The sequence below is a fragment of the Solea senegalensis genome, linkage group LG17 (genome assembly GCF_019176455.1).
Source record: "Solea senegalensis isolate Sse05_10M linkage group LG17, IFAPA_SoseM_1, whole genome shotgun sequence".
In the NCBI taxonomy this organism is placed as follows: Eukaryota; Metazoa; Chordata; class Actinopteri; order Pleuronectiformes; family Soleidae; genus Solea; species Solea senegalensis.
Genome location: NC_058037.1, coordinates 16,348,169 through 16,364,354, shown reverse-complemented (window position 1 = coordinate 16,364,354; position 16,186 = coordinate 16,348,169). Strand labels below are relative to the sequence as shown.

At 39.6% G+C, this 16,186-nt stretch overlaps 1 protein-coding gene across 1 annotated transcript in view; it reads left to right on the top strand.

Moving 5' to 3' along the window:
* Window positions 1-16,186, top strand: part of scara5 (scavenger receptor class A, member 5 (putative)) — an 84,461-nt gene that overhangs the window by 47,585 nt on the left and 20,690 nt on the right. The window contains exons 8-10 of the mRNA XM_044049750.1: window positions 6,080-6,160; window positions 9,008-9,115; window positions 14,895-14,960. Coding sequence (XP_043905685.1) covers window positions 6,080-6,160; window positions 9,008-9,115; window positions 14,895-14,960 — 255 coding nt within the window. The remainder of the gene's footprint in view (window positions 1-6,079; window positions 6,161-9,007; window positions 9,116-14,894; window positions 14,961-16,186) is intronic.

Here is a 16,186-nt window from a genome sequence, read left to right as displayed (position 1 = left end):
GCGCTATGAAATCAGCGAGTGAATCTGCTGCCAGGATACAGGCAACAGCGTCAGTTGGACACCGGAGCTCAGAGTCTATTGCAGTGGCCAACAGAAACAAGAGTGTTGTTTTGCCTCATGCTGTTCGGTCTCTTTCCATCCTCTTTACTTCTGTGGTTCTTGTCATTTTACGCCAAAATTTGGATTGTAAATTTTTGGGGGTCCTCTCGACTGATGCGTCCACAGCCTTTGAACCTGCCAACAGTTTCCAATCCGATCCAATTCAGCTCTTTTTCAAAGAAGAAAACTGCAGAGTTTAAGAGAGTCCTGTGCACAAGAAATACAACCCAAACCAGGTTTTTAAAGGTCAGCTATGTATGCAGAATTGCAAGTCTGGTCTCTTTTTTGACTTTTTCTCTACGGAGCTCCCCCTACAGTTTCGGAGTACTTATTTTTACAACACCAGCGTAAACATCCGTCTATCCATTGCCTACCTCTTTATCGAAATCCATTGTGCATGCTTCTGTGTTTTTCAATTCTCTCCATTCAAAAAAGCCAGTCCGATGTTTAGTCTCGGTCAGATAGTTGTTCCCTCTTCCCCACCGTTTCTTTTTCGCCGGCTCTGCCACGATGAACGTCTATCGCTGCCTTGATCTTATAGCAATTCGTGTTGACAGCCCTGATAGTGCAAGACTGGTTTTCCACTAACAGACAGTAGGGGGCACTGGAGAAAGCCCCCAATCTCCACTGTAACCAGACATTTAACCACCGCAATGAGTCCAAAGCTGTTAAATTAGGGTAAAAATCCTGCATACTTCTGTTTTAAAAAGAAGCACCAGGAGCTAGTGGTAGGAGACCACTCAATAACCTGTTAAAGGGCAAACTGTAAAGTGTCTCTTTAGCCAGGAATGAGCTCATTACCACATCCGCAGAGTGGAGAGAACATGGAGTCGGCAGTTTTTTAAAAGGCACTGAGCAAAAACAAGTTTAAGCGTCCAGGGAACAGAGCAGTTTTTATTTCATATTTCAGAAAGGACATGTTAACCCACTATCGTTAAAAAAATAAAAACAGTTGGATTACTGGAGAAATGGCATGACTACATAACTTGGAGTCCATGTGCTCAGTCATCGGTATTCCCCTCTTTCTCTTTTTTTCTCTCATGTTTTGTGCCATATTTCTGTTCCTCCCTCCCTCCCTCCATCTCCCTCCGTCTCCCTCCCTCCTCTCAGTGTTTCATTACTCTCCTCACTCTCCTCAATGTCCCTCTGTTGCTCTGTTGTAAGGGTTTAATTGACATGAATCAAAAACACCCTCTGCTCGGGTTTCACAACTATCCTTCAGTTTGACTGCAGTGTGTGTTTGAGGATGTAAATGTCTGTGTGTGTGTAGACATTTACTGGCTGTTTTTTCATGCTGTGGTTAATGTGAGTATCTTAAACTTATTTATCAAAAACAGCTGTAATCGACCGGTGAGATTCATCACATTTTTAGAACAAAAAGCTTTAAAAAGACCGAACACTGACAATATTAATGATGATAAAGTATCAACAAAGTGCAGCATTTAGCAACTAAAGAGCCCGCAATTACTGGTGGAGAACAAAACTAGAGCTAAAAGAAAATTAATATTGGATTTGGCACAAGCAGGATTTCAAATGGATGATTCATTTTGCTCCATCTCTGCTGGATGTCTAAATAAACAATTTTTTTTTCCCTCTAAAGAGTTTACTTTTTAATTTGTTTTTGTAGATTTTAGAGAAAAATAGGTCAACTGCTAGACTGGCAAATGAAGATTTTGTGGTTGTGGATTTAATTATGCAGATTAAATTTGTTGTTAACTGCAGTCAATGACGACATGTATCATCGTTTTGTGCACAGAGATCACATTATTATTACATTACATGTCATTTTGCAGATGCTTTTATCTAAAGCGACTTAGAATAAGTGCATTTAAACATTTGGGTACAAACAAGTGCTAGAAGTAAGTAAGTATGGTTTGGCTTACTTGAAGATATGTGTTATGTGTTTAAATGGTGCGTTTTATGTTTTCTGACGAACAAGTCTGTGCAAATGTGCAGTGTTGTAATGTAGCAAAGTACAAATACTTTGTTACTGTACTGTACAAAATTCACGTATCTGTACTTTACTTTATTTATATTTCATTACAACTTTTACTTTTACTCCACTACATTTCTATCTTTGTTACTCGTTACTACCAAAAAAAATCAGAAGACGAAGAGTTGGTATTATGGTCTGTATTTATATAGAGCTTTTCTAGTCTTGATAAGCTGCTTTACACTACAGTTTTGTGTCTTGCTCAAGGACACATGGACTAGCAGGACCAGAAATGTAACCCACAACCTTCCAGTTGAAAGACAACTCGCCCTACTACTGAGCCACCATGGCTCAATCGTTCACTTTTAAAACTTAAGTACATTTTATATCATACTTTTACTTAAGTAATATTATAAAAAACATCCACCAAAGTCATTTTCTGGTAAGATACTTTTTACTCAAGTATGCCTTTTAGAGTACTTTATACAAGACTGCAAATGTGTGGACAGGCGATTTTATAACCGTCTTGTCAACACTTCTTCACATTCACTAACGCAGCAGAACAGAAACAAAGACTTAAGCTTATATTTACCGTGTTTTATGCGGCTGCACCCACCCTGTGTGTTTTGTTTTCCTTTCTCCACGTTGAGGCGTGACACATGTGCAGCACTGTATTCAGATTTGCAATCCAAAACCGATGAGGTCACGGGGGTGGCCTTTGTTCGCGCAGCATCAGTGACGCTCAGGTTTGGACCACTTGAGCTCCTCGTATGCCGATGCGAGCACAGCTGACGCCTGGAAACATTTACAGCCTCTGATGACCATTAATGTATATTTCCAACAGCATGTTTGTTTTATTAGTGAAGAGTTCCTCGGCTCAGTCGAGGCTGACACACACACACACGCACAACCTCACACGACAACATTGATTTTCCCTTTTTTGTTGGAAAGCGCATGACGTACGACTTTATTCATATTAGCCTCAGATTTATCCAGATAGTCCTTGTTTTTAAGGACGTTATTAGTTTCCGACCACTGTTACTTATGTAATATATATGTGGATTTTGTTGTGTATACACTGGACTCTTTTTGACCCTCATGTTGTCCATCTGTTCTTTATTACAACATCCTGTCTCCTTAAATTAAATTATCCCAGATAATTCCTTTGCGTCATTAGTCATAGTGATGAATTCAAGGACAGCCCCCCTATACACACAGTATATCTTGTTACATCAGTGCTGTGATCTGTGTGAACGTGTAATACTGGGGTAAAAGGACACGTTCGCCGTTCCACACTATCGGGGCATTGGTAATGTGAGATAGACGTCGGATGGAGGCGCCCGCTCTCGTTACTGCTGATATAGTCTTAGATTTGTAGATCAGATGTGTCCATGCCGATCCTGAAGGGGCCACTCTTCCTTGTTATTGTTGAAACTCTGTCAGCTGAATGAACAAGTTTAAGTTCCCCGAGAGCCGGGAGATTAATAATGGGAAGCTTTTGGTAAAACAAACCATTAACAAGGACGTTGTTTCTTTAGGACCACCGGGGCGAACTGCTGTCTCTTTCTAAAGCTGATACAAGCAGACAGAGGCAGCTCACACACAGTTTGAAATTGCAGTACTTGTGGGAGACGAATAGTCCGAACTATGATGTTAAAAAGTGACTTTTTAAAGTGTGGACGAGTCGTAGAATTTGGCACAAGTTAGGATGTAGAGCGTTTGCTCAGGGACATGGGGCTTTTATGGCGTTTTTCCATTATACAGTCCTAGCATGCTTTTCCATTAGTGATAGTACCTGGTGCTTTTTTGGTATCTACTCTGGTGAGCCGATACTAAAATGTGTCAACAGCCTGCCAGCCACCGATTACTCAGAACGCGACGTCTGACACAAGAATCAAAGCGAACAATGCAGAACTGTAGCTCAGTTACAAAGACTTTAAAATCCTGAAAACATGTCAATAATTTCAAGTCCTGTCTGCTCCTGAGGTTTTGCCTGTTTATTATTAATAATAATAATAATAATAATAATAATAATAATAATAATAATAATAATAATAATAATGTCCACTCAACAAATGCATTCACAAGGTCAAGAAGTGAAGAGTGAGGGCAATGCTAACGACAACAGACAGGAAGTTAGCCAAAAGGCGACATTACTCACAGCAGCAACTTTAGAATATTTAATTTCCCAGTATTTCTTACCTTACTACCTACAATTTTACCTCCTTAAAGAGACAGATGTGGCCTGTAACACTCTCCGAAATAATATTGGATAGTTAGCCTTGTGCTGTCATGTTTCTCGCAGTAGTACCACTGTGTCACGAAACGAGGTCGTGGAAACCAGAGATAGGACACAACTGCAGAGACAAGGTTCAGGCAAAATCCAGAGATGTTTATTCAGTCCAAATCAGTTCACGGGAGATCAGTCCAAACAGGCAGAGGTCGAGAACATCAGGCCGGCAAGGTTCGAAGCACGGGAAGACAAGAACTGAGACTAGGTACGTGGGACAAGAGTGCTGGAACGCGAGACAAAGCTACAAGCGAACTGGCGTCGAGACAAGACACAGAGAGGGTTTAAGAGCAGTGCTGATTAGGGGGTAAGTGCATGCAGGTGCGCAGGACCAATCAGGGAGCAGGTGGACGCAGACGAGAAGGGGGCAGGGCAAACAGGAACCTGGAACAGAGACAGGGGTGAGTGATCACGAAATAAAACAGGAAGACAAGACATGAAACATGAAAGAGAAATCAAGACACAAAACAAAACACGACAGACAAACCAAAGCATGACACACTGTGAAGTTAGCTTAGCACAAACCTGCACTTTTATCGTCAACGGTTGAGAACATACACATCACTTTTCTGCAAATGTGGTGAACATTGGGGTAAGTGACTCTCTTCCTTGCCACTGCTGCTAACTTCCACCATTAAGCAACAAATTTAGCGTACTTCATTTCACAGAATTCCTCACATTACTACCCACAGCGCTGCCTCCTTAAACAGACAGTTGTTAGCTTACTAACCTAATAAAAAAAATAGATTAAATGTTTGAAAATAATCATTTTGGACTGGGATATACAGTAGTAAACCATATCTGTGTGACCAAATCTTACCCAAACTTAGTGAAACAGCCTCAGACGAGTTCATTGTACTCGATGGATGAAGCCAAGTGCAGATGCATGCTTTCATGTGTGGACAGACACAAGGGTGAATCCTAAAATCACCTGACTTCACATATGCAAAGCAGCTCGAGGCTGCTGCAGCAGCAGCGGCAGCAGCAGCAGATCTGTATCTCAGAGTCCGTCAGCAGTTTCTATGCAACACAGAGTTGCAAATTAAGAACTGTTGAGCTCTGCAGGTTTGGAACCGCTGGACATGTGCTGGACAATAACAAGCGCTGCATTTCTAAGCATTCCCACAAGCTGTGTTGTTAAACATGTGGTTTCCACATGTTTAGAGAGATAGAGGCCAGACCTCTATCTCTCTCTTTCTCTGACGCCCCCCTCTCTTTGTATCTCTCTCTATCTTTCTCTGTAACTTGCTATTTGAATTTCACTTCCTGTCTCCAAGTACAACAAACTTTTGGATTGAAACCTCAGACCTGTCGTAAAGCCCAGTTTGGCCTCCACCCTCTGTATGTTTGTACTAATGAAAAATAAATGTGATTTTGTGATATTGATGTAATCAGCAGGAGTTAAAGGAACGTTATGGCAGGAATTTGTTGTATTAAAATTATAAAACAACCGTGATATGTCATCAGGGATTAAGGAAACATGTTAAATTGACTGTGTATTCACAATTCACGATGTATAACTCTACATCCGTGCCAAAAGTTAAAAAATATCATAAAAAATATGCTTTACGTTATGTTATTTTTGTGTCTTATTTTCAATTTTCTTAATATTTTTCCTGCTATTAATATTATCCACAAATAAATCAGGCACCAATGTTTTACCTGTTTTTATGCACTAACAGTATAAATGACACATTTCGCCCTAAAGTTTGCATGGTTTGCATTTATTGTTAAGTCCTTTACTCTTCTTTCTCCAGGGCCTCCAGGACCAAAAGGAGAGAAAGGTGATACTGGACCACTTGGGCCCCCTGGGGCCCCTGGGTTTACAGGCTTGAGAGGTAGGTACAAGTCTTTTGAACTGTTGTAGGAAAACATTTTAACTGTTCACACAATGAATATTAAGTCTGCATGTGTCAATAACAGCTGCTGCTGTCTCCTTGACTGTGCAGCTCCAAGTTTCTAGTCTAGTCTAAGAAATGCTAATTTAAAGGACAGATGTAAAACATGTAACACACCGAAGCATGATAGCAACAGAAATCAAACGTCTTTTTACTGATTAAAGTCTATTCCAGCCCCATTATGAGGGTTCTCTGGTTTTCAAAGCTACCTTTTCAGTAAACGTTGGCTTGACGTTGGTCCTCAATACATGTGTTTCATATCAGATAATCAAGGTTTCTAATGGCTCTATTAGACGGGGCTTTAGTTAGACATGTATTGACGTATGTTTTTGTCATTTTGTACACCAAATGAAGTAAAGAAAATATAAATTGGGGTAAAACACTTAGTATAAACAACATTTATACTAACTTTTTTAATTTTACAGAAATGTGATGATCCTTTGTGTTCCTCCCTGTAAGTGGGGATAGTCCATTCAGTGTCCTGGTTTTTTTTTTGTTGTTTTACTAACAAATGGTTTTCTTCTTCTTTTTTCAATTAGAGATTCTTTGCTTTCACTTTTTCCTGAATCTATAGTAGTGAGAGAGGTGGGGGATGGTTGGTCGGTAGTGATGGTGCTGAGTCCTTTTCAGCAGGAAGATAATAATGCTTCTTGGAAAAGTCATGTGACAGTTCATCAGTCATAGAACGTGGAATGGATGATGACGGTGAGGAGTGAGGGTGATGAATCAAGGGGTACCGAGCTGAAAGGAGTTCCCAAACCATCTGGAGTCATATACTGTAGTTGTTTGTATCTTTTTAAAATTTTGTATGGCTCTGAAGTGCCAAGTCTGTCTGAACAAGGCTTCGTGTTGTGGTTCTGGGGGAATTACCCTCCGAGACGAAGATAGATGACATGTCCCACTGGCTGCGTCTACGCCTCTTCTGAAAATAAATCCCCATCCAAAATCCAGTGCCTTGTTTTCTTAAGTGGATTTATATGACCTTTTATTTTTACAGTGTTATTAATGTAACTCAATGTAATCAAAACACTGGGTCTCAAACCACTCAAAACGTCCTCAAATGTAGGTGTTTATATTAGGTGTTTACGGGCCAGGTAAAGTTCACGACCATTGTGATTAAACCTGTCTGCAAACCAAACCAGTCCAAGAGAGTAAATCTGTAAAATTGTCTTGATGTCCTACTTCTTTACCTCATTTTTCATTTAGCCACAAAGTCCATTAAATATGGACTAGGTCTGTCTTAAATGTACAACATTCACCGTTAAATCTGTAATTTAATTGAAATTGAATTTAATTTTGACTTGGATGACCTTTAAATCCATGACCACATTCGAAGTAAACATTTAGACAATTAGTCATCTTGTAGTTTAGCCACTTTATTAGGTACACCGTATAGGAGATCAGCAGTTTCTGAGATACTCCAACAACCATGCCATGTTCAAAATCACCAAATCACCTTGACTGTGTCTACATGTCTAAATATATTGAGTTGTTGCTATGAGATTGGCTATGTAGATATTTATGTTAATAGTTTGCTCATTAGGGTAGCCCATGGACATGTGGAAGTGAATTGGGCTTGTAACTGGAGGGTTGCCAGTTCAAATCCCCGGACAAGTAAAAGGCTGGGGTGCCCAGGAGCAATTGGGGGGTTGGATACCTCTTGCTCAGGGGCACAAATATCTAAGGGCTAATAAGTGCTGCCCACTATTCACAACTGGTGTGTAAAAAGAATGGGTTCTACAAGAAGTTTAACAGGTATACCTAATAAAGTGTAAATACCTTAGTGACAGAACTGATGGCTAATATTTCCAGATCTATGCTACAATTCAATCTTGTTGTAATTCATCACATATAGTTCTGGTACTCTACTCTCATCCAGCCTCTTCAAACCCTGTTGGACGCGTCGAACGCTCTAATTGGACGATCCTGCGGAGAGGAAAAGAACACTGGCTCCAAAATATGATTGATAGCATCTTTCCAGTGGGGTTTTTTTTGGAGAAGGGGATTATTGACGTTTGTGCAGTGAGAGAAAAACAGGAAACCGATGAAAACATGACATCATCCGTCATCAGATTGTTTTCATGCTTCTGGCTCAATTGCGTTCAGGCTAATAATTTTGTTCAGATTGCAGAGCAGTCACAAAACGTGTAATCAGACCATATCACAGTGCAATCACATTCAAGAAGAGTGCAGTCAACAACTCATTGCCACATTAATTTGAAGACATTTGAGTGTGCACGCTGTAAACAAATAATCTGTTTTGTTGCCATGGGGATTATTATAGCGTTTACAGGAAAACATTTTTAAATGAAACAGAGCATCTTTTTAGAGATTTTTAGAGATTCAGTCAGTGGAGGGAGTGCAAGAGTAACAAGAATATCAGATCCAACCTCACTCTTCATATCTCTTTTAGATTATGTAAAGCTCAGGATGGAGAAAAAGAAGAAAAAGTAACATGTGGTAATGAAATCCACATGTTACTTTTCTCAAATTACTTGCAATAAAAGGATTTGGATGCTTTGCACTGTAAATTCCCATTAGATCTGTATATGCAGACAAATGTAGGACTTCTCTAATCACCACATTAGGGGCCTACGGCTGCCGTCACATACAGGACAGTGTGCCTTATATTTTCTTTTATTGAGACGTTTCTGCTTCGAAACGTGGAAGCCAAGCCTCCGTAGAGAAAGGCTCTTTCTATAAGTAGATATGAAAGGCTTTTGCCAAGGCTACACAACCCAGATGACGTTTCTTTCAAAGGTTGAAAACCATGTTTGTGTGTTTCAGGGTTCATGGGAGAAAAAGGCATCCAAGGCCTTCGTGGTTCAAAAGGCTCGGTCGGGGTTGAAGGTCTTCAGGGAGAAAAGGGAGAGGTCGGACCTGCCGGGCCCAAAGGTATGAAAACATATCACTTTGTAGATAGACAGATGTGTAACTTGCAAGTTAGATAGCTAGCTAAATTGCTTGCTAGCTTGATGTCTTGCTAGCATAGATAGATAGATAGATAGATAGATAGATAGATAGATAGATAGATAGATAGATAGATAGATAGCAGCCTAATATTTACAAGTGAAGAAAAGAAAAAGCCTGTTTCTCTCACTCACGGTTCAGTCTTGTCAACACTCACACCATTTGAGACTCAGATCTCCGGAGACTTCAGGAGATGTTGACCTTTTTTTTTTATTCCCAGAGTCCAAAATATCCAAATCTTTCACACATGTTGCATCACTAACAGGTGGTGCTGTTTTCTTTTTGTGTGTAGCCATGGAAGCTGAAATGGCCCTAACTCTCCATATCTTTACATATTTATTCAACGGGAACATCTGTTTGTGCTAATCAAATCACTTCTCAGCTGTCTCTCGTTCAGTCATCTGCAAGCAAATATTTCACCGTCTACAAGAATCAGTCCTGAGTTTATGGATAAATGTTTCTCCCCTAAGCATTACACGCATTTAAAAGTGATTATCTGTAATAACACAGTTTGAGTCTTTAAGCCAACAGTGTCTGGCGCATTCACACCAAACTCCTGTGTTTTTTGTGGGATGAAATTATATACTAAGCCACTGAAAAGACCTGAATAGACAAAGTTTTCTCTCTGGTCCTTTTACTCATATCCAGAAGAGGTTCCCTTTCATATTATGGCACACAGCAAAAACCCTTATGATATCAATTTCCCCTTGATATATGCTGCTTTTATCACCACATTCTTCACATTCATTGACTATCTAACCAAAGTCTGGGTCGGGACCCAAAGATGTGTCATGGGAGATGTTTTTTTTCGTCCCCCAACAACAAATTTGCAGGTTTTTCCCAACATGTAAGTTTAAATAACACGGGTCACCATATAGAAAGTTTGGGAAACACTGATCTAAAGATACAGATATCATTCCAGTCTTTATTGCGTTTATACAAAACACATAACCTGTGTCACATGTGTACTGATGTGTTTACCACCATAACCAGCCATTTCCAAAACATAATCCCCCAACTGTGTATTAAATATTCTGCTCCAATAAAGAAGAAGGAAACTGATATCCCACAACATGACTCATGTAGAATCTTTCTGGGGGGTTTTTTTATTGGAAAAAAAAATTCAGCCAAAATTACAGTCAGCCTTTTTTTTTACAAAATGAACAAAATACAGTTTCTCACAGTAAACGAATCAGCAGTGCAGACCATGTAATTAAATTATTACTTTGCCAGTCCTCCTCTACACAAAACAATAAAAGAAAATCATAAATAATACAATAAATAGTGTCCTGTCCACCTTCCAGAGGAGTCCTATCTCTCCTTTCACCTTTTTCTTTCCATCACCAGCCCCCATTTGTCAAGAAAAAGAGCTCCATATGTGCACTGACCATGTGTGCATGCGTGATTTCTAAGTGTGAGCCGTGAAACTGGCAATAAAGTCGCTCTAAATCACATTGTGGATTGACAAAGCATTTTAAGTGGCGTTCAAAGGAAGTCCTTTGTTATTCAACACATACTGTGGTCTATAGCAAGCCCGCAGAAACCACTCCACCAGTATAATGAGATATTTATATGTACAGTAGAGGCCTCATGCATCTTTGAGGGTTAAGGTCAGCCAACTGTTTTTTTCTTTTTTTTTTTAAACATATATATATATATATATATATATACGATGTAAACTTCAAACGGAGCATTCAATTCTCTTAAGACAGCTCACTTTTCCGCTTCACCAGCAGTTTTCCATTGCACACGTCTTTGACATCAACGTACACATTTTTCATTTCAACGTGTTCTCCCTTGTCCTTCTTCTTCTTTCATCCCCTCTTTTCATCCATTTATTCAGACCGGTCTGTATCTACACATGGGATGTGGATGTTTCCACTCAGGCATCAACAGTTGGACAGTGATAACTACAACACACTCACACACATACAGATCTCTGTGCAAGAAATCACTGCCCTGACTAACATGATAACACACAATAGTCTGCCTAGTGTCCGCATGTGATTGTGCGTATTGTAGGCAACAGCTGTTGCCAATCAGAGTTGGGATTTGGCTGAAACGTCCAATTTTTGCAGTCCTTTCAGTCCATATGTCAACAAGTAACTCTGAAAACCTGGAACCAGGCTACGCTGTCGTCTTGCACTTTCTTGTTATTGCTTTTAAACGCAGCATACTGTAGCACCATGTCATAGCAATACTTGGAGAACGAATATTACAGTAAAATTGCATGTGTTAACAAGGAAACGTACCAGGAGAATGTCTAGGTCCATAAATTGGATATTCTACCTATAAGTATGTTTATAAAAGTGTGACATCACTAAAAATAAGTGTTTTATTTGTACCTTATGCAAAGGTCTTGCTTTATGGAGGCGGGGTTTTGGTGTTTTGAAGTGGAAGCTTACTACTATGCAAATGAAAAATAACAACATCCTATCTTGTTGAGGCCACCATAGTTTTCTAAAGAGAGATGTGAGCAGAGAGCAAGTAGATGACACAATGAAGCTAAACAGGTGACATAATAGAAGATGAAAATTATAGTTCTATATCTTTTCAAAGTAAAAGCTTTTATTGTGAGGTCCACATTTTTCCAGGATCAGCTGATGCACAACTTCACATTCATGGAATTTAGTTGGGTAAAAAAGCCTGAAGAACTTTCAAAAGCAACGTCTATGTAAAGCAAAGATGTTCTCCAGAAGAGGAAGACATACTCCAGGCAAACGCAGCCTGAAGGATCAAAAACAACAAAGCGTTGTGTCTCTATTCTGCAGTTCGTCAAGGTCAGCACAGCTTGATCGACAATGCAAATGTGTGTTAAAAAAGTGAAATCCACACATCCTTACTTTTTGATTGGCATGCAGGTTAATTACATAACAACAGTAGTTTCATAAGAAGTGGAGAGGTTTAAGAAGAAAACATCCCAGTGGACGTTTGCTTATTTACACTTACTGTCAGTGTACTATAATATGTGTCTGTGTTCTCTACCATCTGGGTTGCGGTGATGGGTTTAACAAACCAGTGAAGAGTTTATAGACCCACTGGTGTGACCAGGGGCCTCGGAGTAAAGCGGTCACTCGGCTGTGGAGAGAGGAGGGGATAGTGAAAAGCTTGTTAAAACATCACCGGGAAGCTTGGTGGTTTCTTTTTATAGCTGAATGGGCCGAGCCACGGAGAGTGTTAGGTGTTTGGATTTGAAAGAATCACAGATCAGCTGGGCACACGAGGTTTGAAGCTCGATTTTCTTTTTTTGCCCGCAAAGAAAGGCAGTGTAAGCGGACAGGCACGCAGCCATGAAACATTAACACATTATAATGTGGTTATGTGGTCAAATCATCAAATGCATTTTTTTTTTTTTGAGGTTTGATGAATGCATGTTCAATACTTACTCATTTTCCCCTCCGCTTTGGTCTCCACCCATCCACAAGTGAAACATTTTGGAGCCCAAACTGATGATTATGCTCTGTTTTACAACAATCAATGTTTCCCCATAATATGTGTTAGTGGCGTACAGTTTGTCATGGCTTCTCCCTGAAGACGGACGCTTGAAACGAGGCTGACAAAATTAGCTAAACAGTTCATTTAGTGGCTGTAAAAAACCCGAAATGATAGGTTGAAGTGGGCTGGAGTGCTCTGCAACACTGCAAATATCACGTGTCATACGGTGGCTGTGTCACTGTCAGCACCCACTTTCAAAATAAAAACAAAGAAAAGGGATCTGACTTTGTGATCTGCAGGACTGTACGTAAACGAAGCGAGTTTAGTGTCGCATGTGTTTTCATGGCTGATTGGGATGTTTTCGCACATATTTGGTGACACAGAAAAGTGCTGGTGTAATCACAAATTTGACCACATTATGTCTCTTGGTGCATCATTTAACAGTAACAAACCATCACGTGTGAGTCGAATGGTTTACGTCAGACAGATCTGCACAAAATATCACAGCAAATAATTGTGTACTACCTTAGCTCCTTCCTTCCTTATTTCCCTCCTTCCATCTTTTCTGCCCTTCTCCCCTCCTACCTGTTTATTTACTTGCCAACCTACCTATCTGCCTTTCTCTCCCTCCCTCCCTGTGTGTACCTACCCATCTTCCTTCCTTCATTCCTACCTACCTCCCTATCTGTATTCACTTCCCTCCTAACCTGCATCTACCTTCCTTCCACATCAACCAATTTACTTACAAACCTACGTACCTACCTAACATCCTTCTTTCCTCCTACCTACCTACTTACAGTACCTACCAACATACCTTCTTACATACCTTCCTGTCGACTTACCTACCTTTATCTACACACACTTCCTTCCTACCTTCCCTTCCTGTTTTATGTACGGCTCAGCACTAGCGTAGTGATGGGTTTTTTCTCTCACTTTAGTTGTTGTTTAGGTCGTGGTTGTTAACAGCTGATGATGTCACAGATAGGGCGTGGCGGTGCAGTGCGACCGTGTGGCACCTCCGCTGTGCTCATGTGGTCATGGATGTGAAAAACAAACCCAAATTAAAGGTGGGATTACTGCCCACTTGAAGCAGATCCCCTAGAGCTTCATTGCAAAACCAGATTTGCGGTTTTCAAACCTGAAAATTAGCACCAAAGAGCTCTAAAAACAGACTTTATACCGTCCCGCTTTGGAGAGACTTTGGATGGGAATCGTATTTTGAAATGAAAACAAATTAGGGGGAAAAAAAGTGGTTTCTAAGTTGCCGGTTGGGTGGAGGTGTCGTACGTAAACGTACCGCAATTATGCCAAAAACCACAAATTGATGGAGTTTTACTGACACAGATTTGGTGGTTTTGCATCGCATTAACTTTTCCACATGGAAACCTCGACCCTTTAGCTAGACACTAGTCCCTTTATTGTTAATATATTATTATGTTATTGCTTAAAGTTCTCAACACTACTGTCTTTTCCCCTCCTTGTCCTCTTCCCCGTTGAACATCATTCCCTGTGACCCGCAGCAGAAACGCCAAATGTTCACCACAGCGTTTAGACGTATCCTTTAATCTTTACTTATCTGACCCATTTCACGAGGCAATTACAGGTCTGCCAGTTTTAGAGGCTCCTGTTAAGAAGATACCAAGGAGAGGAAATGGGCAGAGAAATGTCTTCTATTAAAGTGAAACCTGTCTGTGGTTAGTGGACTGTTCTTTTCTCTGGGTGGTTTGGCTCCGTCCAAACCGCTGTGTGTTATTTCACAAATGTCTGCCCTCAGTTTGTGCTGTGTTGCGGTTTTCACTACATTAAACAGGAGGTTATATATTTTTGGTTTTGATTGTTGGGTCAATCTGATAAATAGCTCTGCCATATGTCCGCATAACTGCACATTATTGGGTATTATTAGTGTCGTATAAATATATGATTGAGGTTTCTTCACTAAATCCTGTGGTCTGTGTTGTTATAGAGGATTCTTCTGTTTTTCAACACATTTATAGCAAGAAAAATACATTAAATATCACATTTATTTTACTTTGATATAATTGTACATATGTACTGCGAAGCATACTATTAAGTTATTTAAATGTTTTCCTTTCAAAGTGAGGATTTATTATATTATACTACATATTCAACATGGTTACTGGACACGTAAAGATTACTACGTATACAATAAAACTAAGGTTATTTATGTCGTAAGATTGTGGAAATTTTAGCATTTAGAGCGGTAACATTGAGTGAGAGTCACATTTTAACAGTTCTGTTCTTTTCTCAGGTGAAAGAGGAGACCGAGGGATGAAGGGGGAAAAAGGGGACCGAGGCGACGGAGGCGAGAAAACAGGTGAGAACGCAAACCTTTTTAAAAGAACAGGAAATTATCTATGAGAACACTAGGTTAAATGACGATCATTACTCACACTCCCCTATGATAACATACTCACATTTAAGATGGAGTTTTAATGTGTTAGGGGAGTTGCTGCTTGTAAATCACCGGTTTCGGTGATTAAACTGGTTTATTTGTGTCTGTACGTGTGGTAAAACTAGAAAGACTAGCGGTTAAATAACTGCTCGGTGTGTTAAAAGTCAATAAGTTACTATATAACTATTTTGTATTACAATACAATAATGCAGCTTTTCTAAATTCACAATATACTATAACATTTTATTATTATTCAACCTTTATTTAAACCAGGACAAGACTCATTTGGATTAAGATTTTCCTTTCCAAGATGGTCAGCAGCACAATTTACAGACAATAGTGCTCAACAAATGTAAGCTTATTGACCTATTTGTGCCTCCAAGTCCTTCAGTAGCACTTTTAAAAGTGTTCACTGACACCAGCTCCTCCAGTTTTAGGTCATTTTGCAGAGTGTTTCCAGTCACAGGGAGCGGCAAACTTAAAATAAGTCTTTCAACGTTCAATTCCGACTAATGGAATAAATCCTGTGTCCTACGGCCATACGAAGATGCTTTTTGACTCATAAAAACTTGTAGATATGATGCGAGCACACCTAAAAGACACTTATAAATACGATAAACACTTATAAATATAAATACTTATAAATATGAGCCTGTGTTTACGTCTGCGCCAGCATAAATCAGACCTAAGGCAATAGTGAATATGGGCTTTAAGTTCATAATAATACACTGCTTAATTTGTGAGCTCCGGTTCATCTTCAGTTCATATTGAAGTGCAATGTTTGCTGCTGTAAACAAAGGAAACAGTGAGACAAGGATCCAAAAAACAATTGGACTGTGCAGCATTTCATAAGTAGCTGTGTATCATATTGACTTTGACATTTTAAAAGCCTGTTTATTGTTTGTATGGTACATTTATTTTGTAGTAAAATTAAAGTGTAAGTGGCTTAAATCTGAACTTAAGTAGAGTAAATGTTTATTCTAAACTTCATGTATATATATACATTACATAAACTCTATACTTTGAATATTTAGGTTTAATGAAGTCAAATCCTTTCTGGGTAAACCACTGCTGCAACATGAGCGTGTGTACGTTAGAGTATATGATCCATAACCGACTGTCGGGGGAAACAGAGCCACACATTTACG